At 37.1% G+C, this 25,934-nt stretch overlaps 3 protein-coding genes across 7 annotated transcripts; all 3 read right to left on the reverse strand.

Annotated features, from left to right (window-relative positions):
* Positions 1–206: 206 nt before the first annotated feature.
* Positions 207–5,786, reverse strand: LOC120014481 (mini-chromosome maintenance complex-binding protein). Its single transcript, XM_038866445.1, has 14 exons — positions 5,469–5,786; positions 4,945–5,058; positions 4,749–4,856; positions 4,403–4,534; positions 4,111–4,155; positions 3,412–3,525; positions 3,153–3,311; positions 2,647–2,724; positions 2,387–2,500; positions 1,779–1,981; positions 1,522–1,657; positions 1,018–1,242; positions 599–666; positions 207–509 (listed from the first exon to the last, which is right to left on the reverse strand). Exons 1-14 carry the CDS (start codon positions 5,637–5,639, stop codon positions 395–397), a joined length of 1,782 nt encoding a protein of 593 aa, XP_038722373.1. The 5' UTR covers positions 5,640–5,786; the 3' UTR covers positions 207–394.
* A 964-nt stretch (positions 5,787–6,750) lies between these two features.
* Positions 6,751–14,345, reverse strand: LOC120015240 (potassium transporter 2). 5 transcript variants are annotated; one of them, XM_038867558.1, is made up of 11 exons: positions 13,951–14,345; positions 12,580–12,647; positions 12,358–12,437; positions 11,959–12,193; positions 11,635–11,880; positions 11,495–11,548; positions 9,791–10,051; positions 8,985–9,037; positions 8,755–8,872; positions 8,279–8,533; positions 6,751–8,055 (listed from the first exon to the last, which is right to left on the reverse strand). In XM_038867558.1, the coding sequence occupies exons 3-11, from the start codon at positions 12,394–12,396 to the stop codon at positions 6,938–6,940; spliced, it is 2,379 nt and encodes a 792-aa protein (XP_038723486.1). In that variant the 5' UTR covers positions 12,397–12,437; positions 12,580–12,647; positions 13,951–14,345; the 3' UTR covers positions 6,751–6,937. The 5 variants fall into 5 exon arrangements, with proteins under 5 accessions (XP_038723486.1, XP_038723487.1, XP_038723492.1 ...); XM_038867559.1 differs by lacking the exon at positions 12,580–12,647; XM_038867564.1 differs by lacking the exons at positions 12,580–12,647; positions 13,951–14,345 and adding an exon at positions 12,989–13,007.
* A 9,196-nt stretch (positions 14,346–23,541) lies between these two features.
* LOC120015461 (adenine/guanine permease AZG1) lies at positions 23,542–25,570 on the reverse strand. The gene has a single exon (XM_038867904.1). The coding sequence runs from the start codon at positions 25,438–25,440 to the stop codon at positions 23,722–23,724; it is 1,719 nt and encodes a 572-aa protein (XP_038723832.1). The 5' UTR covers positions 25,441–25,570; the 3' UTR covers positions 23,542–23,721.
* Positions 25,571–25,934: the final 364 nt, after the last annotated feature.

Genomic DNA, 25,934 nt, shown 5'->3' on the forward strand with positions numbered 1-25,934 from the left:
TTCTATTCTCTTTTTGTTTAACATCTTGTTAAATAAAAATGACTAGATTTATTTTAACCGAAAACTACATAGTCCAAGTTCCGTATGGATCTAAACTATAACCGTCGAGCTCACAAATCACAAAAATATAAGCTTAATTTACATCATGAAATGATCAGAGGCGTACAAGTTCAATATTGATCTAAACTAGAACCGTCAAGTCCAAATATCACAAAAATATAAGCTTAATTTACATCATGAAATAATTTCATAATCAGAGGCAGCTTTTCTTCACACTGTTAGATGGACAACATTTTTTTGACTGAATGTATAAAATGAATCTGATTACATTCATTGGCTAAATTTGTACTACAACCATGCCAAACAGAATCAAGTCAAGAAAACATTTTTTATTTCACTTCAGTCTCTCGCTTCTCAGCCTCTCCAACTCCCTAACCATTTGCCAGTGCTCCAATGTCAGGCAGGTTTCACCAAAACTTGCAGACATTAGACGACCCATTGTTAACCACCTGTATTGAAAAGAAAAATAACTACGTTAAGCAGAAGATCCAAATGTCATCCATAAGTCATGGTAGTATAAACTCTGACGCTTTCTAACCTGCTAAAGTCTTGGCTGCCTAAACTACGATCTGCTTGCCTTGCTGCAACCAAGTCGTTTTCTACCACCTGCATTTGAAAGCAGCAGCCATTAATCAAGATATGTAAGGAAGGTAACTCATGACTTCATGCACATATTTTTAGAGTAATCAATGAATTGTTGTGAGCCAACATTAGAATAATGCACCGTCATTTAAGGGGATAAAAGAACCGTTAAAAGAGACTGTCCTACTCTTATTTACTAAAAAGGTAGCACGAGGAGTCTAAGCATATAGAACTCCGCAAATGAAAACAATTAGAACCCTTGATCTGCTAATTAAGTAGCTTTGACATCATTAATCATCTTTCTACAGTGTACAAGAAACAAATGGCAGAACAAGGAAAAATGATGACAAACCATTTAAATCCAACTCCAAATACCTTCTGCATTTCTAAGTCAATAGAATGTGGCAAGGATCTAACTGTGGACAAATACCATCTCCAGGCTTCCAGTGCTTCTGCAGCCACAACTGCATTGGAGACCACAGAAGGCTGGAAAGGTATAACTATATCTGCTGGCAAGATATTTGATTTCCCCTCAGAGAGAACTAGCAAGTGCACATCAGCTGCCATCTCCATTTTATAATACTTAAAATCATAGTCAACCTGAAGGAAGAAGATTCATATGTCAATCTTGTTACTTAACAAACAGCGATTTGGATGGTAAAGTCAGATGCAATAATACATTCATAAGATCATTGCTGAAATATTTTTGAGACATCTATGCATGCACAGTTCAATTAATTAAAAGCAGTTACACTTTTCTAAATTTATTTGTCAAAAAGCAAACCACTCAAAAGTCTTTCCTGTACCCTAATGAAAGATACAACATTGATACAAATACCAAAGCATGCCTCAATTCAATCAGACAAAAAGCAAAATCACCTTTTGGAGCTCTGTTAACTCTTTAAGCAACCTCACATTCTCTACTCCGACAGGGTTGAGGGTGCCTGCTTCCAATTTTGTCTCATCAATGATCAGCTGCGAGCCCTCAGCTAGCTGCAGAACACCAGGTACCAGTCTGGGACAATTTACCGAAGTAAAGTCGTCACAAAATTGAGCAGAAATTGATGGCTCAAATTTGTCAAAAGACAAATGGAAGAACAAGATGATCCCTTATCATAAAACAATAAGTAAATTACCTGTTTATATCATAATCCTTTCTTGGAGCAAGTGAAGCAGTGTTAAGATATTGCACAGTAAGGGGTATCCAATGCGTGAATGGCAAGAGGCTCTCAAGGGAAATTCGAAGCTGAGTGCCAAACACAGTCACGCTCTCTTTGTTTAAAGCGGTAAGATTTAGTGAAAGCTTCCCAACAGCAACGTTGTCTACTCTAGCATGTACCTACTTAGAAAGTAGTATTACTTAATAATTCCTAGGTGCTGTATACAAGAAGGAAAGTAAAGAAATCCCAACAAGAAATTTGTGACTATACTTACTGGTAAAAAAAAGGGCATGTTGTACATGTGGAGTGAATATAAAAATTAGGGTTTGTCTGATATGCTTGTTTTCCATGCATTTTCCAAAAAACAACCCCTAAAACACATTTGGTTGCCCATTTTAGAAAATACGGAAAACAGGAAATCACTTGAAAAAAACTTGGAAACAAAAAACAAAAAAAAAAAGTAGTTTTCTGGAAAAATAGAAGACACGGGAAACAGAGAAAACATAAAACAAACCAAACAGACCCTAAACTTTTTACGCACATGGATTTGAACCAAATGCCATTAATATAGAGAAACCATTTACCCTGGACAGAAGATGCAACAACATGAAATGTGCTGCTAACCCATCATTGCCGAGAACAGTTGTAAGATGTCCCAACAGAGCTTCCCTTGCCATTTTTACTAAATCCAGTTTTGGCTGTAGAATCAACCACACAAGAACGAGTTAGCAGTGCATCAACGGAATGCAATAAATGGAATAAAGGAAAGATGCGAAGAGAACATAGATCAACGAACAGCCACATATATGGCCGGTAGAAAAGCTACGCTGAGAAGAAAATTCACCTCCATTGTGGGAGGACCACCATGTAGAAAGTCAAGCATAGCAAGCTTCCTGTGAATAATACAGTGGAGACGAGGCACCTGCAACAAGAAGAAAAGTGAAGAGGACCATATGAGCTAATAATACATTATGGCAGGCACTAGAGAAGATATTAAATCTTTCCAATTCCACAGAGAATTTGAGTAAAAAAAACACATACTGGCAGTGTGGAATTTACAAAAGCATGACTAAGAGCATGTAATTTTTCTTGGGCCACTAAAATTTCAAAAGAAATGCATAGAACAAATAAAGAGTTATTTTATGTTCAGATAAATGGGCCTAGATATTGCTGTATCGCACTCGCACCACCAGTCTTCTTCACACAAATCGATTGCAAAAATTCTCTAGTGGACTGTAATTTAAGAACACTAAAAAGTGCCATAGACAAGTGAAGAAAGAAAAGAGTGGATACAAGTGAGAATTCAGTGTGAAATTAAAAGAAATTTTGCACCCAAGGATAACTACTTACCTTGTTAGGTGGCCCATGGACCAAATCATCATCACCTAAACCGGTTGACAACTCATCATAATCATCTTTCTCCACCATGAGCTCTGAATCAAAGGTGAGGACCCCAACAAACTCAAAAACATCATTCAGCTTCAACTCAGACTCGGGAGAGTCATAAACCTGCATAATCAAACAAAAAAAAGTTACAAGCTTGGAAAAATACTGAAGAACCAATTCCCATTTAATATTGTTCACATTGGAAAAGGCACTGATCACTCACCTTTACCAGACACGGAAGAGAATCTCTTTCAATATCAGGTAATGCAGTAGAACAACTACCCTTAGCTTGCTCGTCTTGAATCTGGGAAGACATAGAAGTGTTTCCATCCTCTCTCTAAGAAAGGGAAAGAATTCTACTATTACAAATTTTGGTTTCCGAGAGAGTATACCACTCATTTCAAACATAATTGCAGGGAGTGGAATTTATTAATGTGAATCTAAATCTAAAGAAGCATAGGAAGCATGTGCTAATGTCTGGTTAGAAATATGAAGTAAATCCAACCAAAATAGACCAGAATTACTTCAGATTTGGGAAAGTCTATCAAGGACACAACCACTTGGAATTTCCCTAAGGCTGGCTAATTGTTTGACACCTGAAACCCAGGTTTTAAAACGTTATTGTTTTATGGCTGTCATCATTCAAAGCTTTTATTATGACTATTTCGTGACACGAAACCCACATGGAAAGACCTATGTATAACAGCCTTAAGTGTTAGCAACACATTATAAATTTAGAATAAGATAGTGATCTTTAAAAGTCACAAGATCAAAGCCATTTCTAGAATTTCAAGCATGTAAATCATTGACGTCATCCATTTTTCCTTCAACTTAGGAAAGTATAACACTTTGATCATTCATGACTGCATGGTATGAAGCTAAACCCAAAATAAATAAGTTAATTGAAAAGGCATTTGCTCACCATTTTTTTGGCATTAGGAGAATCTTGAAACTCGTTATATGTTACCTGTCATTAACGACAGAATGTCAGACAAGTGAACAGTGAACCCATCATCCTACATTAAGACAGGTAGATGGAAAGCCTCAAAATTATCAAGTATAAACAAAGCATTCAACTCATCAAACCAAACATTCCAGTTAAAACACACATATAGAAACATCAAAGTTGCCCTTACTGACAAACCGACATGATTAGTTAAAGTAAGGTTGAAGGGAAATAGGCAAATAAAAGAGGTATGTTGTATGGTAAGCACCATAGAAACCATGCTATCAGTAGCTTCAACATCCATTCTCCGCCGCTTCTCTCTTTGTAGGAATGTCTGATCGGTGGATCCATTTCTTCCTACTTCCGAATGAGATTCAGTCCATGAATTCAGGCCAGGGACCTAAAAACAAGTTTATAAAAGGGAATAATCCATGGACAATCAGATCATAAAGCAAGCTGTATGGTTTTCTACGAAATACAAATTATGACAGCACATATATAAATTAACAGAAGTACCAACAATTACAGTGAACAAGGCGGGGTCGGGGATAGGGAGCATGTCCGCAGACCTTATCGCACATAATAGGACTATGAATAGTGACAAGAAAACTCACTGGAACACAGTACAGCAAACGACGTTCCCAGATCTGCATATTAGATGCAGAGACATTTGGGAAGTGAGAGACATCAGCAAACTTGTTGGTCCTCCACACAGAGCCATCCTTAAATAAACAAAAAAAAAAATATTTTAGCGTAATTAGATAAAGCTGAGAAGGTTCACTAAGACATAATAGAAGCAAAAAAAAGTACCTTGTAGGCTCCTGCGTAGAACTCATTACCCAGCATGTCTTGTATCATACCACGGAATCGAACAAGCGAATGGGGCTGAACCCATCTGATGCTTGTAGGATTAAGTAATGGAACCTAATTCCAGGAATCCAGTTTAAAACTTAAGCTGAAAGCCTCAATCTAGAATATATTTGACAATTAAATAGTGTATAACTCTATTAAAAACATAGAAATGTATATTACATTAAACCGAAACTGAGTTTCAATTAATAGAGAGTTGAAATGCAACAGCAATTATTATAGCACTGCAAAAAAAAAAAAAAAAAAAAACGATTCACCAACTTTAAAATCCCATTAAGGAGCTAAACAAAATATCATTGATTTCATTTCCCACACACAGATGCAATATCTTCTTTGCTCATAACTCTTTAAATAAAATATGATGCATTCTGCATTATTATTTGTCAAGAAATTAACATCGAAATCAGGTTTAGGGTTCATTCGTACAGATACTACGCATATACAGAAGTTGAATTGAATTGGACCTGAGAGACGTTGGCTTGGTCGAAGAGGAAGTTGCGAAAGAGATCGATGGCGCCCCAGTCTTTGCCGCCGAAGGATGCCGGATCGAGGGATCCAGAGGAGATCGCCTTCTCGAAAGTCAATCGGACGGCTCCCAATGGATTCGCCAGGCAATCGTACGGAGGTCCCACCATTTTTCTTCTCTGTATGCTGCGACTACCGCACTCAGTCTCTCTCTGGTAGTGGTAGCGACTGCAAGTGATAAAAAAGAGAAGTGTTTCCCGCGAAATATTGGGGAGGGTTCATTGTGTTTCCCGCCATTTTGGGTCGTGATATGGTAACAGCTGCTGCCGAGCCTTATTCCACACACACGAGTCCAGTTTACTCGAGGTGAATTCCTTACTGTAAATTTTTTTCCAAAGGGTATAAGCCTACAAACCGTAGCCAAGTAAAGGAGGCAACTGGATTCAAGAAATAACCAAAACAACCACTAGAAAATATCGGGATGACATCATTGTCCCGGGATAAAACCGAACATATTAAACAAATAGATAAAACACGATCCCGATATGAACTTTGACAAACTAAATAAATAAACATTAAAGATAGAAAAACAAAAACAAAAAATCATAAATGGTCTGGATCAAGTGTGTTTGACTTCCACTCCATCAAGATTTGAAGTTGAATTCCTCACTGTATTAGAGTATATATTAACTTCATATTTATATATCAAACCAGTATTCATTTAGCAGATCACCGAACGTCTATGTAGTTTGGGCTTTGGAGAATATTTTAGTCCACAAATGTGAGTATAATTAGGTGTTATTATAACTAGGAATCATTACTGTAAAATGATCAAATACATAATAAGAAAACCAATCAATTTCAAAAAAAATTATGTACATTCATATGAAATTTCTTCAAAACTTGCTATTTCGTTTCAACTTTTCTTACATATAATTATTTTCTCACATATAGCTATCGAAAATTATATATGTTGATCACCCTAACGAAATAGGTTTTAGTTACTCAAATTATGATAATGATAGAAGATACGATTTGTATCAATTTTTACAGGTATATTTATTTCCTGATCCCTATAAAAGGATTTCTTCATAACAGGACAATCTTATGCTAGCGATATGCTCATGCTCTAACTTCTCGAATCCAGCAAAGAAACAGAGCAATGGAGGAAATTGGTGTAAGGCTCAAGGCACATATATTTTGTGTTAATCCACAATTTGTCTTTTTGATTGCATTATTGCATGCATAGCTGCCACTCAGAAGTCAGAAGCATAAGTGGTTAGATGAAGATTACTTGATTTTCAAACATAAAAAATGTTCGCAACACTCATTTTGTGATGCCTAAACTAATATCAACACAACTTTAAACTATATATATATATATATATATATATATAGAGAGAGAGAGAGAGAGAGAGAGAGAGAGAGAGAGAGTTTTGAGAGAAGAAAACTACACATAATTACATGCTCATACTACATAAACCATGCCAACCTCTAGCAGTGACCCTGGAGGCACCTTGAGTGCTACATCCGGTCCCCTGCAATTCCTTCTAAGGAAATTGTAACCAAAATTGAGTGCTAGTCTCTTCAGAAAAGATGATCCTTGTTTTGCACAAACATGTGAATGTCCAAGTATAAATGCAGTACCAGCTTCTTGAGCCGCCATGACATCCCCCAGCTCTTCTCGCATTTGCAACTCCACTTCATTCTGTGTGTCGGTTTCAGACTCATCATCAATGGCGAACCTTACTCGTTTTCCTGACCGAACAGGTTCCATTTCTATAAGATCTGTTACACTTTCTACGGTTGGGAACCCACCGGATACACTGGCTGGCTGCACACTGTCTTCCAGCTCAAAAGCAGGTGCTCCGGAGAATTCTATTGTTCCTATAACTGCTAATCTACACTCATTCGACGATGCATTTGATCGCGGTACATCATCATCAGTGCATGAATTTGTTCTACTTGTTCTGTACCAATCATAGTGGATGAAGTCAGCCAGCTTATCCACAAGTTCAGACTCAAAAGAATTAACATCCTGGTGTACATCGCGGTATCCATATCGAACAATGCATCTGTAGGATCGATGAGCAGCAGGACCCACACGGCCAACAAGATATCGCTCGTCTGGGGGAACGTGAGGTACAGGAACAGATTTCACACACACAAAGACAAGGATTTTGTGGAAGGCAGGGAGGTTGGTCACAAAGCGAGAGAAGTTGGCAGGGATGCCAGAGGTAAGATCAGTGAAAACCAGCCCAATACCAGGAACTCTAGCAATTCCCAAACTTGGACCCAAAGCCAAAAGCCATTCCAGTGACACCTTGTTGTGAAGATCAAATTCGTACTTTCTTATGGTGGCGTAGTGCCAAACAAACATGATGGTCATGAGGAACAGAGCTAAGAGGATTGGGAGCCAAGCGCCTTCTCGGAACTTGGTAAGAGAAGCTGAGAAGTAAAGCAATTCAATGGAGCCAAAGAAAAACAGGAAGCACAGAGCCACAATTGGGGGCTTGCGCCAACAGAGGATAATAACCAGGGATGTTAGACACGTAGTCACTAGCATCACTGTCATTACGGCTAATCCTGCAGCAGATAAAATGTAAACCATCAAACTTTGAATCCATAAGCCCCTTTCTTTTTTTTTTTACTCTTCTACTATAAATCTTCTATAGCAATTTTCTTTCAGTTAAAAGCAAAAGCAAACTGAATAATCTCCCAGACATGTCAATGATAGCCTGCAATTAGAATGAAGGCTTGAATTTGAAGTAGTTATAATTTCATTAAGAACACAACATATACAACTTACCAGATGCATTTCCCAAGTGTTTTGTGTCTCTAAATCCAATGGTCACGGCAACGCAGAGGATCATGAGCAACCAATTAATCTCAGGTATATATATCTGGCCATGTATCTTGTCTGAGGTATGAATGACCTTCACTCTTGGAAAACAACCAAGTGATTGGCTTTGGTTAATGATAGAGAATGTACCGCTGATGATGGCTTGGCTTCCCACAACAGAAGCAAGAATAGCTATTATTAGCACTGGCCATCTCACACTGTCTGTACAAGACAATTTAATTCATCATTCCTTTTCCAAAACAGATACTATCGTAGTCAATTATCCCAACAGATAGAGACAATAACATTCAAACTGAGTGGAATTCTGATGAGACAACAGCACCCTACACAATTAGTAGTTACTCATCATCTAATTCATCAGCAGTCTCCTACAAATTTAATCCATTGTTAATAATGTTAGGTGGAGTACAGAAATACCATACCTGGTACTGAGATATAAAATCCGATTCGATAACTGGTGGGGTGATGCTGTGACAAGTAAGCAGCTTGGCCCATATATGCCAATATCAGCGCTGGATAAACCAGAAAGGTGAAAGCAATCTCCAGTGGGACAAAAAATACAAGTTCTTTTAGTAAGAAGTATCGACTTTCCTTCAACAGAGAAGAAGCTAAAAGAAAAGGCATCTTAATGCTGATATAATGTTCTAATTACCTGAATTGCAGCATATGAGAAGTGACCAAGATCAGCAAACATTGCCTCCGAGCCTGCATGCAAAATAATACATTCGATTGCCATCAGATCAGTTGATAATCGAATTATATAACAATTAATAAACTTCATAAGCATCCCTCCTGCCCAGATATCAAACTGTAAGATAGCAATTAGTTTAGGTAGATGAGACAAATATGGACAGAAGTTGTTTCTCAAGTTGAGTTAAAGTTAAGGATCCAGAACAACAAACTGATGTCCAAGTTTTTACTTTGCAAGGACATTGGTTTTTATAGAACTAGGCTTGGCTGATTTGATCATGGAAGAAGGTCAAATCAACTAATGGACAAAGCACCCACGACAGACAACCTGTGTGCATGAAGGCTGAGATATCAAAGTCTATGGCACAGCAAATAACTCAAGTCATATGTAATTGCACTCTTCAACTAATAACCTTTTATTAGACATCTAACTACATGGATTGCCAAAATAATCTGCTGGCATTGCCAAAGTACTAAATACTTCAAATTCCTAAATTAAAGAGTTGTATGTCAATGTGTGGACGGGAAAATGCAACCATATGCTGGTCACAACCTCATTTGCTCCTTTAACACCTTTTACACAAGTATTGCAAATAAAAAAAATTGCAGCAAAAGCTATAAAAAATTATTCTAGAAGTGCTTCATGCTTGACAGTATGATACCTGGGCTCATGCATCTTTAAGCCTGACGTCAAATGAAACTCAAAAATGCACAAACCAAAGAGCACAACTTGACCAGAGAAGTACAATATGTGTTCCCCAAATATACCTGTTATGCACAATAATATTCCACCCAAAGACATCCACCCTCCTTTCCTTGTCTTCTTCAAGAACTTGAACATGTAATATGGAGAAAGAGCCTGATAGACGTGTGGGTTCCAATGTATTATGTTATACAAGCCAAGAGCGCTGATGCACAGTAGCCATATCACCACAATTGGTGCAAAGAGAAATCCCACCCGATGAGTGCCATAATGTTGTAGTGCGAAGAGACACACTATTATGAAGCAAGTAATTGGAAGCACTGCATCTGCAAACGTAGTAGAAAGGTTACGCTAAATTCAAAATTAGGCAGTAACGTACAAGTGCTATTTCAGTTATATCTATGTCAACTACTTGATAGACCAATAAGTTCTTACAGTACTATATATAACGATGTGAAAAATGTGATCATGTTGCAGGATAAAGTGAAATAAGTTTTTCACCAGCAAACTTGACAGCGGCTTCTAAAATGAACATCTTTTTTAAAACTCCAAAAAAATTTCAAACTGATTTTTGATGCTTCTTAACACACCCATGTGCTTAGCCATTTAATAAAGAGCTAAAGCCAAAAAAAAAATTAATAGCTTAGCCGGCTTGGAATATAGCACCTTTCCCTCTATTATTTGAATAATGCATATTTGCTCATGTGGACAAGCAGAAGATACTCAAATATGCATTTAATGACTGTGTTTGAGAACAAACCAAACTTATAATTTTTGAGGCACATTCAATATGTAACAAAAAGTTAATAACTTAGCCGGCTTGAAATTTAGCACCTTTCCCTCTATTCTTTGAATAATGTATATTTGCTCATGTGGACAAGCAGAAGATACTCAAATATGCATTTAATAACTGCGATGGAGAACATTCCCTCCGCATATTATGTGTGGTAAGATCTGCGTACATCCTGTCTGTCCCCGAACCGCCCACTGAAGGAGCCTTGTGCACAGGAGTTATTTACCTTTTTATTCAATATGTAGCAACCAGTTTCTATTGCTTTGCATCTGTTTCAGTTAGTTGATGAGGCAGATCTATAATTGTAAAAAATGTTTTAGAAGCATTCTATTACCTCCACATTTTCAACAACCAAACAAGATCTACTTTTACATTCTAAATTGCTCCTCCATGTCATCACTTCAAATCAGCAGCTCACTTGTACAACAACACACTCATATCCCCTAAATTAGCAAAGACCAAGGAATATGAAAGGACGTCACACAAACTGAGCACTTTGAAGGGTTCGCACACTTCTAGACACTAACATCATTAACCAACTGGGTAAGCACCTAAGAATCAATAACTAGGTAGATCCCTCACCCAATTACAACTTTCAATGGCTAAATAGAAAAGACCATTCCTTTACTTCAAATAGTTTGTATTGTTTTTCCAGAATTTGCTGACATTAGTTAAAATTATTATTTCAGTTGGACGAAATTTCATTTGTAGAGCAAACTAAAAGCCAATTGTCGCATTAAATAATCTAAAGACTTTATTATATCATGACATGCCTGCTCTCGAATGATCCTTAATTAGGATTCCGCATAACATGCCATTGAGTTATTGTCTAACTTAATCAGGTTTCAGCTTAGTCAGTGTTTAAACTGATATCATCATACGAATCATACCACAAGTAAATGTTATGTTGCCCGCCCCCACCCATCCACCCAACGCAAATATTTAATGTATTTGAAAGTAGAAATGAGAAGCTCACACTGGTGGTGCTCCTTAGACAAGGAAAACTCAAGGCCGGACACAGCAGAGAATACTGCAAAACAAAAGGTTGTGTATGTTAGCCAAATGATAAGAAACACACAGGTAAAGTATAACAATTGCTACTGGACAGAAGTTTACCAGAAATAGCCGGAGTAAGAAGCCCATCACCGATCACCATACACGTGCCAAGAAGAACCAAGATTAGTAAAGCAGTGTGCAAGAACTTATGCTTCTCAAGGTACATTTTCACCTTTGATCTGCTCTTCTTCTCTGGAGGGTGCTCCAGTTTATATGTTGAGAGTGCTTCATCAGAAACTTGTCTGTTGGGCAGAATACTTACCTTTGCGTGCCTGCATATCAATGAGTACAGTGCAAAAGTACCACCTGCCAAATTGTGTACAAATGGCTCAGTTCAATGGCTAAAATGAAATACATAGCACTCAGTCATTAGAGTACACTTACCCTCTCCATTATCATCCGCTCGAAGGACAATGAAAACATACTTAAATAAGGGAACTAAAGTTAGCGTCCAGAAGACAAATGATAAAACCCCAAATATCTCTTCATTTGTCTCTGAATGTTTAATATCTTCTGCAAATGTGCTCTTGTAAACATAAAGTGGGGAAATGCTCAGGTCCCCATACACTACTCCAAGGCTTTGATAAGCTAGAAGTAACAGTGTCTTCCAAGAATCCTTCTGCAATAAATTTTGACATGCAATTCAGTGATGGAAATTCTACAAATTTTACTGTCATACATATGCATATCAATATAGACAACCAGCAAGTTAAAAAAAACAACCCATTTGCAATGAAAAGTATAGATCAACGAAAATGTGATGAATAATTTAAATGCACAGACCTTTGAAGTATCCCAACACTTCCCATAATCAAGATCCATGGTAACTATGCTTCAATCATCACACTGAATTTGGAACAGATCTGCATTTGAGCAAGAGAAATTGAGGTCACATAAATGAGGGGAGAGACAGAGAGAGCTTTCTCATGAATGGAAATCTATTCATATCATATCCCCTTTATTAGGCACAGAGAAGATACATCAACTCTCATCAAATTCACTGACTTTCCCCAAATAAACCCACATGACATCCATTCCTTCCAGATATCTCTTTGAAAGTTGACCGCATCTTTCTGTGAAAATTCCAAGATGAAAAGGAAAGAAGCAATACATGCTAATCAATTTCAACTTACGTCAAAAACTTTGACCCATATTGACGAAGGAAAAAAGGCACCGAACTATACAAGCAAAGCAACTATACTAATAGAATTATATATCATTAAAATGTAGGGGCCCGGCCCTGGTTTTCTCTTTGTACTCCATATACACTATATATAAAGCTTTCATTCCATTTAGGGTTTGATGGAGGGGGCAACAGAACTGATACCTCAGTCTTTACTGGTCTTCAATGTGCAAAAGTTTAGTTAACCCAAAAAAGGACCAGGATAATAAACAACAATGAATACATACATACATATAAAGGCACATCCAAAATTCCTACTGCAAATACTTTACTGAGAAAGAAAATTGGAGAATACTCGGTGATGGCCACGAAAAGGCAAAATCACGTGATTTAGCAACAGTTACATTTGGACATCCATTACAAACAAAAACAAACAATAAAAAAGCCGCCTTGGGAAACAAAGCCGATTTTGAGGACCCGTATGACATACCTCACCTTCTTCTCTCTAAAATATAATTTAAAAAAAGGAATCTTTTCTGATGGGTTATCCTCTTCTATGGATTTCCACATCTCCACTTATCTGAAAAAAAAATGCGCGCTCTTATCTCCCTAAAAGCTTCTGTTTTCTCTTGACAAGGCTGCTTGTGGCGTTGAAAATGGGGTAAAGTGTGCTTCTTATTGTCACTAAAATAATGGGGTAAAGTGTGCTTCTTATTATTGTCACTAAAATAATGGGGTAAAGTGTGCTTCTTATTGTCACTAAAATAATGGGGTTTGGTGCTTTTCTGCGAGACTCGAGAAATTTGAAAGCAAACAAAAGATAAAAATCACAGAGAAGACAATCACATGTTTGACGACTCACCAGAACCAACCTTCCATGAATTGGGTAAAACTAAACCGACATTAATTTGAGAAACCATGTGAAGCACAAGAGCTGAACATGCTCTTCAGTCCAGATATTAATGAAAGCTCCTGCCTTTATTTGGCCACTTTAGGGAAACATTAAAACCCACGACTCTTTCCGTTTTTTTTCTACACCCTTTGAGCTTCGCTTTCAAACCCATTTCGTCCTTTGTCCCTTTCTGGCTGCCCAACTTGCATAACCTCTCAAATTGTCACATTACAGCTCATTCTACTATGCACTTCTAATGCTAATCACGACCACAAGAAGAAGAAAAATATCCCAAATATTCATACTTGTAAACACAGTTATTTAGATGGGTATGTAACTATGAGTTCACATAAATGTTTACCTTGACTGTTGAGCAGAGCAGAAGATAATGTAGTGATGGGCAGATCTAGATGGGTTTCATTCAACACTCCCCTTAGTGAACACACCATTTCTACTTGGAAGCTCTTCTCTTTAACTATAATCAATTTCCATCCAAAAATTCGATATGAGCATGTGAAGTAGATATGCTCAATGTGCTTCAGACAGCGAAGAATGCTTATCTTGGCCCCTCTCCAAGGTGAAATGGACGGACATAAAGCTGTGAAAAGTAGTCCACCAACCGACAAGGACGAACGTTGCTCAGTGAAAGTTTGTACACCAAGGAAGAACGTGGACAAGCTAGGTATGGATTGTGGAGGAGAATTTGTGAGGGGAATAAAGGGATATGGTAATGGTAATAATTAATAAATAGACTAGATTAATCTGTACACATGACATGATAGAGATATTGCATCTTTAATAAATATATATAAATATGTCATCAACTCATCATCATGTGATTGGAAGGAGTATCTTTTCTATTTGTTTTGAATTTAGACAGAAGTGATACGGATCTGAGTTATCTTAGTGATTGACATGACGCTCTCTGATTTAATCATCGGGTTTTGTGAGCCCTATACTTACATCAATCAAGGGATAAGATGAATGTTAAGAATGACCGAGATCACAGTGTTAATGTGTTATGTAGCAGTCCTCAATGAGGATGGCAAGAGATCAAAGAGTGATTAGCTAAGTGATAACAAGCTACTCCACTTAAAACTTGAATTCTAAGACAAGTTTTGAGATTGACTAAAGGGTGATTAGTTAGTGATATCAACTAGCCAGCTACTTAAAAACTTGAATTTTAAGACAATTTTTGAGATTCTAGACTTCTCTCATGGTAATCAACTAAATAATAATAGCAACAACAAAAATTTTAGCTTATATATGTGAATCCAAAACTTCATCATTCTTCTTAAATTTGGTTTATAATGGCTTATACACTCACCTTAAAAGAACATTTTTAACTTGGATAAATGGCCAGTGGGCATCCGATGGCATAAGGTTGGAGGATGATGCACGGTCGAACCAAGGATGGACACCCCGTTGGTTATTGCACAACAATGGTCAGTGGAAGAATTGCCACAGAAAATAATAACCAACAAACTATTTTGAAACAAGAGGAATAGTCATTAGAAATTAATGTCACGATCCATAATTCTAATAGCAAAAATGAGAGAACAAAAGTATTGATGGTGCTGCTTGTCACCGCCCTCAGAAGTCACCAAGAAAACGAAAAAACGTATTTTCTAAACGAAGGACATGAACCTTAGCTTAGACACCATATTAAATTTGGCTTATAGTGGCTCATACACTCTCCCTAAAAAGACCTATTAGAGACATGAGAGAGTAATAGGAGAAAGTATTAGATATAGGCACATACAATTTACCCAAATCATCTGTACAATTTACCTAAACTGAATGATGTGTGACATTTATCTCTTAATAATTGTAATGCAAATTTGAGTACCCCGCAATACTTATGGCTGGGTAGGTAAACACGAGGGGCATGAGAAGGTAAGAGCATCTCCAATGGGCACTCTTGTTCCCATACTCCATACACCTCAATTTTTGTACATCTATTAATTTATCAACTGTAACACTCCAATATACCTACAACGGGTACTATTGTGCTAACACTCCAAATGTTGAGTGAGTCTCGCAGTAGAGAGAGAAAAGCAAAAGCAAAAGAGAGGCAAGAGATGATGTGACATCAATTAATTGGTTGAGTGGATCCCACAAAATTACTATTCATCAAATTAGATACACTCCAAATATGGAGTATGGAAAAAAATTTCGACATGTTTTCAAGTGTGAAATCTTGCCCATTATGGACAACTAGCACTTCATCCATACAAAAGTAACATTTGGAGCACCCCAAATGGCTCCTATTGAAGTTGCTCTAATTGCTTCAAATCATCAAAAAATAATATCCGTCTACACTTTCAAATCGAGAAATATATCTGTGTGCTCATTTGTTTCATTCTTGGGTTTTCATTTCTCTTAAATATGTTATTAGTTTAACTCAAAAAAGACTTCTTCCCCCTTCAAATCTAACAAAAACCGAAATTTCAATTTTTTTTGGCTTCCAAGAGCTTGTTTAGTAGCGCCAAGGGTTATCACCAAGTTGAAGAAATCAACTACACTGAGACCTACGTCTGGTTATCACCGTTGCCCTGCCCTGGTTTGTCATTGGTCCATTAGTCAATTAGATGTCAAAAATACCTTTTTACATGGTCGTATAACTGAAGAAATTTATATGGAACAACCCCCGGCATGAGAGATCTTCACCACCCACAACATGTCTGCAAACTCTAGAAGGCTATCTATGGCCTCAAACAACCACCATGTATCTGAGAGGAAAGGGTTTTAGACTTAGTTTTATATAAGAGCTTTTTTGTCCAAATAAATTTGAGGGACTTATAGGAGTAGTCAAAATACAAGTGAACTTAATAATGATATAAAATCTTTGAGTGAGGGACCTCTTGGTAGATGTTCCTTTTATTTTTTTTTACTTGTGATCTATTCTATGTAGTTATAAAGTGGAATAATTCACCTGTTTGATAAGGTGTTGGATTGAACGGTTCCGTTGTGCAGTCCGCTAGCGTTCAACACCTCACCAAACACTACAATGGGACCAGCGGAACCGCTGGATATGCCAACGGTTCAGCTGAAAAGTAAAAAAAAAAAAAAAAAACCTCACCATAGAAGCTTCTTTTGCAACGTTTGAATTTTTGTATATATTTAAAAAAAAAATTAACGTGGGACTCCACTAGAATAACATAAAAGTTGTCAATACTTTCAATTTTTTTGAAAGAAAATTTGTCAGGACCCACGTTATAAAATATTAAAATGATTTATTAATTATGGAAAATGACATATTAATACCACTTTCAAAACTGTTGGATATCTAGTCCACTCTAAAAAACTTTATCCCTCATAAGTCCATTTTTATTTTTTATAATATTTAAATCACTTAAATTTTATTTTATTCCTTTTTTGTCCTTTTTCAAAAAGGATTAGATCTAATATGGTTTTCTCTTGTCATATGCTACATCTCTTTTATCTCACTACATCTACATCTCTTTTATCTCACTACATCTTCTCTCTCTACTGCATCTCTCTCTTATCACAATAATTTTCTCTCTCCAACTACATCTCCCTCGCATCGTAACAACTTTCTCTCTCCTACTGAATCTCTCTCTCTACTACATCTCTCTTTACTACGTCTTTCTCTCTCTCTCATCTCTTTTAATGGGTGTCATTTTGGTTCAAATATGACTGGGCATTATGCGTCTCTATGAGGGGAGTCTAATGGTGATGGTGGTATTGTAAATTGTCGTCGAAATCGATCTGATTTGAAGTTTTTTCCCAAATTATAACGCTGGCCGATCAATGTTACTGTTTTGAAATAGTAACATTGACTAACCAATGTCACTATTTTAAAACGGCAATATCCGGTGGCCGTTTTGGGTCGTACCTGATTGGGCATTGTGCGTCTCAGTGAGGGGATTCTAATGGTAGTGGTGGTATGGTGAACCGCCTCTAAAATTGACCAGATCTGAAGTTTTTTCCAAACTGTAACACTGGTCGATCAATGTTACTGTTTTGAAATAGTAACATTGGTAATACTAGCCGACCAATGTTACTTTTTTGAAATAGTAACATTGACCAATGTTACTGTTTTAAAATGGTCATATCTGGTGGTCATTTTGGGCCGTACCTGACTGGACATTGTGTGCTTCAATGAGGGGAGTCCAACTATGATAGTGGTATGACGAACCGCCACCGAAATCGATCGGATTTGAAGTTTTTTCCAAATAATAACACTGGTAGACCAATGTTACTGTTAAAACAGTAACATTGGTCGAGATGGATTTGAGGAAGAGAGATGAGAGACCCTAGGCTAGTGAGAGAGAAAGGAAAATCAGTGTTGCTTGGTCGACAACCTTTCCCCAACAACCATCACCACCACCACCCCCACCATCATCAGTACCTACAACAACATCTATCCAAAACCAATCCCTCTGGCTCCTCCTATTATTATTGCAACTTTGCCGCCAAGTATAAATCCATTTAATAAAGCATGGAGACATCATAATTCATGCAAAGAAAATTCCAAACTGAATAGAGACACACGAAGAACCACTTTGGTTCACATTATACCTTTGTTGTCGGCACTTGGTAGTGGTGGAGTGCAGTTCAGTTGACGGGATTTGCTTGGATAAAAGTAGAAGTTTTAACAAACAGCCGAGGCAAAGCATGGAGGCATTTTAACAAACACCTATTGAGCAATTTTGATGTCTTAAAGTTGGAGGAGGTCGGAGTGTGGTGGTCCGCAGATTTTGTATTGGGCGGAGAGGATCGGTTGTCTCTAATGAATAAGAGCAAGGACCATGAATTTTTGGACATATTAATACCCTTCTAGAAAGACAAGGTTAAGAAAGTAATTAACATATTAATGGTACCTTAGAGAAATAAAGTTTTTTGGATTGGACTTAAGCGTCCAAAAGTTTCACAAGTGGTACTGGCTTGGAATTTTCCCTATTAATTAATGTAAATATTGTAAAATGGGCTCGCAAGATTTGTTTCTCCTTAGGCCCAAGTAAGTGGGATAAACCCAATCCACTTAACGTAGGAAAAGGCTCTGTTGATGGTTAAGAAGTGGGTTTGTTCTTGTAAATAATGCATTACTCCATGCATCTTGCTATTGATCCCCAAAGAGGTATTTCAGGTTTTGGAGTTGTTATTCGTGATGATCAAGGAAGGTTTTTAGCGGCTTCCTGCTTTTCTCTGCCAAATCATTGTGCGTCGGTCGGCAAAATCCATAGCCTGAAATACAGAAGCATGAGAAGTACAGAAGCATGGTAAATTTCTCATGTGCGTCGGTCGGCAAAATCATTGTGCCCATATTCTTGCTAAGGTATAGCTCCTCAATCAGATCATCATTCTATATTGGTTAGATCGATGCTGCTCCTTCTTTCTTCCAAGAATCTCTCAGCAGGGACGCTTAATTCCTCTTGCCACCAGCAAATTTGATTTGCTTCATGTGTTTGGATTCTCTTGGTTGCAGGTTCTTGTCATCTGATTTTGGTTTTCTTTTGTTTCAGTAAGCAATGTTGAACAACCTGTGTGTTCTTCAAGCTTTTATATGTATTTGGCTCATTAGCAGTTTAATGAAGTTTAGGGTATTATCCTTTCAAAAAAAATTGTAATATTTTTAAGTAAAATAAAAAATTTTAAAAAATTTTATTATTAACTTTTAAGATAATCATTTTAATTTTGATATATAAATATATAATAATTTATACTTAAAAAATTAATTTTAATAAAAAATATATTTATTAGATTAAATTTAATAAAAAAACACAATTTTAAACTCAACTTTTTTTTTTCACAACTTTCCGTTAATATTAAAAATCAATCCAAATACTCCACTAAACAAACCCAATATACAACTACTTTTACTTGCATGTCGTTTACCAGATAGTAAGTATGTACTGTGGGCCCAGAAAGTCCATTAACCATTGAAATGTAATGGATTTATTGGGTTAGGCTATTTAATTGGTATTATTATAGCCCATGGGCCATGTAGATAGCATAAGTAGCCCAAAACCAAAATGACCACGGGGGCAGGGGCCATGAATGAATGCCTTCTGCATCTCTAGAGAATCACCAATACGACCCAAAAATAGAAGTTGATCAGGCCCATTATGCATGCTCAGAAAATCACCGGTACCCGGATTTGTCTTGAACAATGAAGAAGCAAATTCACTGCAAAGTTTTTCTGATGATTACAAGTCTCTATTTGATGGCTCAACTAAATATCAAAATGTGAAAACATCTGATGAAGATCTTCTAATAATCTTAACTTGGTGAAAAAGGTCCAATGGTGTCGAGTAATCTTTTCATCAAAAATATCTTTTACAGTGTACACAATTAAACTATTATTTAACCACTAATAGTCCATTTGATTTCGAATCCGATTCTTGATAATTTTTCATGACAGAAAATGATCTCCCTACTATAGTAGTTGCAAGTTGCAACAGATAAAATCAATGACAAACTTAGAAGTTTATAAATGAGTATGTATATGCTATGTCTTTTAGTATCAATCACCTTTTTGAGCAAAATTACTGATTCTTTTTTACTTCTGAGAAATCAACATTAGAGTACATATTAATAACAAAAGTATCAAGTTAATCTGAAAGTGACAAAAGCTTTGTATCAGAGAAGTCTCTTGGATAAAAATGGGCACGGATTTAACTTTTATTTTTCAAAAGCGGCAACAAATTAACTTGCAGGATAGGCTAAGACTAGGGATGCCAACTGAGAATCTAGGGTTTGAGACCGAGAGATTTAGATTAAAGTCGAGTCTCTCTGACTGAGGGGAGAGAACATGAGAAACGTGAGGGAAGAGTGATATTAATTAAAAATATGAGCTAGATATATATCCCCTAAATATTCAAAATTATTACAAAACTGTTATTAATATTAAAAAATCAAAAGTCAGGGAGGAAATTGCCCACCCTTAATTCAGTGTAAATCTGCCCTTGATTACATGTATTCGTTTATGACGTTTATATATATATTTAGAATATTTTTTCTTCAACTCTTACTAAATTCATATCATTTCTTACTACTTCAAAACATGTCTTTTAAAGTATTCCTTTTCACTTTCTACTTTCTCCTATACAAACTCCTACTTTTGCATGGAATACTCATTGCTTCAAATGGAAAGTACCAAAAACTACTTAAAACGGTATTTTTGTAGCCATGTACCATATTGACGGCGGTTCAACGCCATATATCACTTGCATTCTAATTAGAATTTGATACAAAAGAATATATATATATATATAGGAAAATGGCGTCCATATGAATATTTAATCCTTACCTTCACATGGCCGCCATCACATTGAAACGCTGGCAAGATAACATGCATGTGAAATGCCAATCAAAAACAATTATACCGTCCATATGTTCTAATTATTTTATGCAATTATATGAGGTTGAAATATGCTTTTGCCACCAATGGTGGACCTCTTGAGACTGGCTTGATGGTTAAGGACATAATAGTCATCATCTCCCACAAAGATTCGATCCTCTGTAATTCGTTCAAAGCTCAGCTACTATCGAATTGGCGAGAGATTGAATTGATAAATTTATCAATTATCGATTCAACGTTACCGATCAATCGCTATACTGATTCTACCGATAACGATAACGGTTTCATTTTTTCAATTACTGAAGTGATCAGTATAGTAACAATTTTTCGTGTTTAGTAACGATAACCGTTATCATAACATCCCTAACGCCATATATACAAGAATTGTAGTATTGCAAAGATACTTGCTCAAGGTAAGCGATTAAGACGAATATGTGACATATTACTTCAAAATAAGAGCTGTGGTTCGGAAATCGCCATGATCTATATTTTATGTATAAAAAAAGAGAAAGCAAAAATATTGATGGTGCTGCAACAAAAGAGCGTGGCCGGATAGCAAGAACACATATTTTCTAGACCGATCTAATGAAATCGACTCTGATACCATGTTACATTAATAAAGTTAATACTATATTTTAACAATAAGAATGCTAAAATTTTAATTTAGTATTAATGTGATGGAGAATTTGGAATTTTGATATTTTATCTTTGTCATCAAGTCGCAAGAAATGTAACCTCAATATGTATTTAATCGTTATCATAACTCAAGGTTCGATCAATTAAATGGACCAATTAGGAAGAACCATCAATAACTTGACGTATGGCATATGGACACTATAATTACACAAGAATATGTTCTCTTATAGGATAACAAGTGACAAAGCATGCAATTGGATGGGTAGGTGTTTTAACTTGTTAATTCGTACACAACACTCGGATTAGGATTCTCTTTGTTTAGGGTGATGGGTTCTTTTAGTAATTGGCATTCAATCATGACTAATTATGCTCCAACCCCACTTAGGCAGCGCTACAAGGACAGGGAAAAGGACAAGGACAAGGACTAGAACAATTGTGTGGCTTTCATTTCCCACAATCTCTAATTCATTAGATTGCAAAGATAATTTTTCAATTGGAGGATTCGAATTCAATTCTTTACTATATAGTTGGTTCAGCCTAATCCAAATACGATTCTAGAGTTGGATATTTAATTTTTAAAATTATTTTATGAAATGAAACTTTTTCGTTTCATATATGACAGGTGAGAAAGCAAATTACACCTTAAACCCCACCCCACACCCCTGGGGGATTTGGGATTTTACAATTCTCTAGAGTATACAATTCACATCTAACGATAGAGAAAAAAATGAGACAAATTTTAAAAATGAAAATAAAAAAATGTTGTCTGATGTGGCACACCTCCCAAACAATTGAATTTAAATTGCAGACTTTACAATTTTAAACGAATTATAGAGCCCACAAATCCAACCCTAGGCAGTATTGGAATCTAGGATCTTCAAGGTCTTGGGCGGGTAGCCTGCCAAACAAGTTACATCTTTTTAAACCGCTTGGATGATGATTTAGTTGGTGAATCTCTCTGGGGTCAAACCATATATGTAAACTCGGGCGATCGTTAGTTTGATTCTCACTAGAAACAATATTTTTGTGACAATGAGTAGAGCTTTGCCCCAATTTACCTTGTAGTTATGTAGAATATTTCTATATGTGTAGGTGTAATGATTCGAGTTTATACTCATATCATATGTCGAAATGACAAATTACTATATTGTCGGTCTAGTTTAGAAAATTTTAGAACAAAACAAAATGTATTATCTTGATCATGTAGTGTAGTTGGTGACCATAAATGCATGTGGACCTCCTTAAAATAATGGCCAGAAGAACAACCCAAGTGGAAGAAAGTGACATGCACAATTAGAAACCCTTGAACAATTTAACGTATAGACATGTAGTAGTCGCTGTATAGGTTAGAATTTATTGTGTTTTTTATAAGTTTCGTAATGCTCAAACTATTTTATATGTTACGGGCGAGAGTCGACTAGGTTAACAATGGATTGAGTTAGACATATGTGTAATCAAAGCTCGATTCCAACTGCAAATATAATTATTTGTGGTATTTAAAAAAAAACTTATATGTTGTTCATACTTCATTTTTTATTTTTTTTTGGTCTGGGCTTGATCCTTGTTTTTATGACAAATCAATGGGGACATGACACATGGTGACATATGTTCATGTCTACAAAGAATATCAAAGCAATGTGGACAAAATATGAGTTATCTTTAAGGCTTTTTTTGTACTATATTATCAAGGTTGTGTGAATTATAAAGTCAGAAATATCCATCAACATGCGTATTTGACTAAAATAATTGTCAAAGTGGGTATGTTTCCAAAAGCAATGGATTCAATATAAACCCTATATGTCATTTTCTTGCGTGTTTTATTCTACTTTGAATTTCTTGACGATTCAATTCTATAGTGAAGTTTTTCTCTTTTATGATAAATCATGTGATTTTTTTAGGAGAATCAAACCTTACACCTGGTTATACACTATCGTCAGATAAAAAATTTATATGTGCAAGTCTTGATAGCTTGAATTTAGGACTATATCAAATGTTCAAATGATAAATTAGTTCATATAGAGAGATAATAATGAAAGGAGTATACACTAATCATTATACAAAGATGCTTTACATATTTTATGACTCTTTTGCTAGCATTGGCTCCAAAACATAAGAGCTAAAAATAACAAAAAATTAACAATAATCAAATACTCCTTATGGTTCGTTTCCCTATACTTCAAGGTCATTTGGTTTAACAGTCCCATCTTGTAGGGCATGTGTACCATTGACCTCACAACTTCTCTTTACATAACCCCATTTTACCAAAATGTCCTCACCCCAATCCCATAAATGCAACACTATATAGGTCCCAATGCCACCTATCAAACCATAAGCAATTGAATACGTCAGAGGCGTTAGAATCAACGTCACAAAAGCCGGGATCGCCTGCCTCATATCGTCCCAGTCAATCTCCACCACTGATCTCATCATCAACACTCCAACCAGGATCAGCGGCGGGCCCACCGCCCACGCTGGAATTGACGCTAATAACGGCGTGAAGAAGAACGACAAGAAAAAATACACTGAGACGGTTAACGCCGTCAGCCCAGTCCTCCCTCCCTCCCTTATTCCCGTAGAGGACTCGATAAACGTCGTTACGGGTGACGTGCCAAGTAAGGACCCCACCACGATCGACGAGGCGTCGGACATGAATGCGAAATACTGGCCCTCGAAATCGCCGTTCTCATCGGTGAAACCGGCGAAGCGGGCCATGGAAGACAATGTGCCAGTCGTGTCCAATACGTCGACGTATAAGAAGGTTATCAGGGACTCCCAAAAGAAAGCTTTACCTATACTATTAAAACTGAGTGCGCCAGCTGTACTTTCGATGACGTGTACATCAACTACCTTCTTGAAGTACTCGTGAGCCGAGTTACCGGAATCGGTATTAGGAAACGCCGTCACTTTCGTGTTACGGAACCACGACACGGCGGTGACGAAAACGATTCCGTATATCATTGCGCCTTTGATTTTCTTCGCTAGACAGTACGCAATGATCACGAAACCCACAATTCCGAGCCAGAATGTAGGGCTCTCCATTCGGCCATGTAGGCAGTAAATATCGCCGGACGCGGTACCGCCGGGAAGCAAACTGACGGTGCCGTTTGCTGAAGTAATAACCGGAGCCACCGATACCCTGGAGGAACTCGGGCAGGCAGCGAGAGTGAGTAGTGTTGACGGGCTGAACCCAACTAACCCGAGTCCCTGATTATTCTGCAAACCGATAAATGCGAGAAAGAGTCCAATCCCAGCGGAAGAGCTGATTCGTACCGGTTTGGGAATCAATTTGGCCAGTTTCGTTCGCACCCCAATTGCGGAAATTCCTAAGAAGATCAATCCCTCGATAAAAACGGCGGCTAAAGCGTTCTCGTATGAAAGTTGACCCGACCCGTGAAACCCAACCACCGTGTAAGCGAAATAGGCGTTTGTTCCCATACCCGGGGCCAAAGCCAAAGGCAAATTGGCGAATGTCCCCATAATGAAACTCCCAATTAACGAAGAAGCAACAGTGGCGACGATCAGATCTTTCCGTACCTTCTCAAGGCACTTGGCATATCCGGGGTTGATGGGTTCGAACTTGCACGTGGAGTCGGGTTGGATGACTCTATGATCAGGTCCGGTACAGTTTTCGACCAGGACACTGGTATCGGAGCAGAGCGGGACGCAGTCAGAGATAGAGCAGGGGCCGCCAGAGTCAGTGAGGATGGAGGCGTTAACAGCCAGGATGTATGCCATTGTGAGGAAGGTGGCGGTGCCGGCACGTAACTCGGTGGTGAAAGTGGAGTTCCGCTCGTCGAGTTTGAATCGCTTCCCTACTCTGCTCTTTGCGACGAAGGCGTTGAGGCGACTCAGTGGTCTCGGCCTTGGAGCTCCAGACTCCATCACCATCTAAAATTTACTCTCTCTGTGTTTTTTTTTTTTTTTTTTACAATTTTATTTTTGCCTTGTGTGTGTTTTGGTTTGTGTGCGTGTAGTGATATATATATATGGAGCATCCAACTGTGTTTGCTTGCGTGCGTGTGTGTATAACAGTTTACATATTCTATATTTAGCAAGTATCTGAATCTTTAGGTTTTGGAATCTTTAACCAACAAGAGTGAGCTTGATCGGTAATTGATTGAGTTATGCCCAAGGTTGGATTCCAACTGTAAATATAATTCTATATGGTATTTAAAAAAAAAGGTTTTAGAATCTTTTAATTATTTAGAAAAACTTTTATTTCTTTTTTTTTCCACCAAAATTTCCACCAAAATTTGATATCAGGATGATGTAATTCTTCTGTACAATTTTGGAATTCAAAATGACAAAGTCATTGTTTCAAACGAATTAGGAAACGATTTAACATATTAATAGCATTAGTTCAAAATATTATTGTTATTATT

This window comes from Tripterygium wilfordii, chromosome 14 (assembly GCF_013401445.1).
Source record: "Tripterygium wilfordii isolate XIE 37 chromosome 14, ASM1340144v1, whole genome shotgun sequence".
Taxonomy (NCBI): domain Eukaryota; kingdom Viridiplantae; phylum Streptophyta; class Magnoliopsida; order Celastrales; family Celastraceae; genus Tripterygium; species Tripterygium wilfordii.

Bases quoted from the DNA above. Each gene is read 5' to 3' on its own strand.
- LOC120015240 (XM_038867559.1), bottom strand. From the start codon at position 12,396: ATGGATCTTGATTATGGGAAGTGTTGGGATACTTCAAAG. The intron at 11,549-11,634 runs GTAAACTTCTGT...TTTGTTTTGCAG, and splicing joins TCTTACTCCGGCTATTTCTG to TATTCTCTGCTGTGTCCGGC. The intron at 8,873-8,984 runs GTAATTAGAACA...GTCCCACTGGAG, and splicing joins TCTCATATGCTGCAATTCAG to ATTGCTTTCACCTTTCTGGT.
- LOC120014481 (XM_038866445.1), bottom strand. From the start codon at position 5,639: ATGGTGGGACCTCCGTACGATTGCCTGGCGAATCCATTGGGAGCCGTC. The intron at 2,725-3,152 runs GTAAGTAGTTAT...TTCTTGTTGCAG, and splicing joins TCCATGGGCCACCTAACAAG to GTGCCTCGTCTCCACTGTAT. The intron at 1,243-1,521 runs GTGATTTTGCTT...TTCTTCCTTCAG, and splicing joins AGTTAACAGAGCTCCAAAAG to GTTGACTATGATTTTAAGTA.
- LOC120015461 (XM_038867904.1), bottom strand. From the start codon at position 25,440: ATGGTGATGGAGTCTGGAGCTCCAAGGCCGAGACCACTGAGTCGCCTC.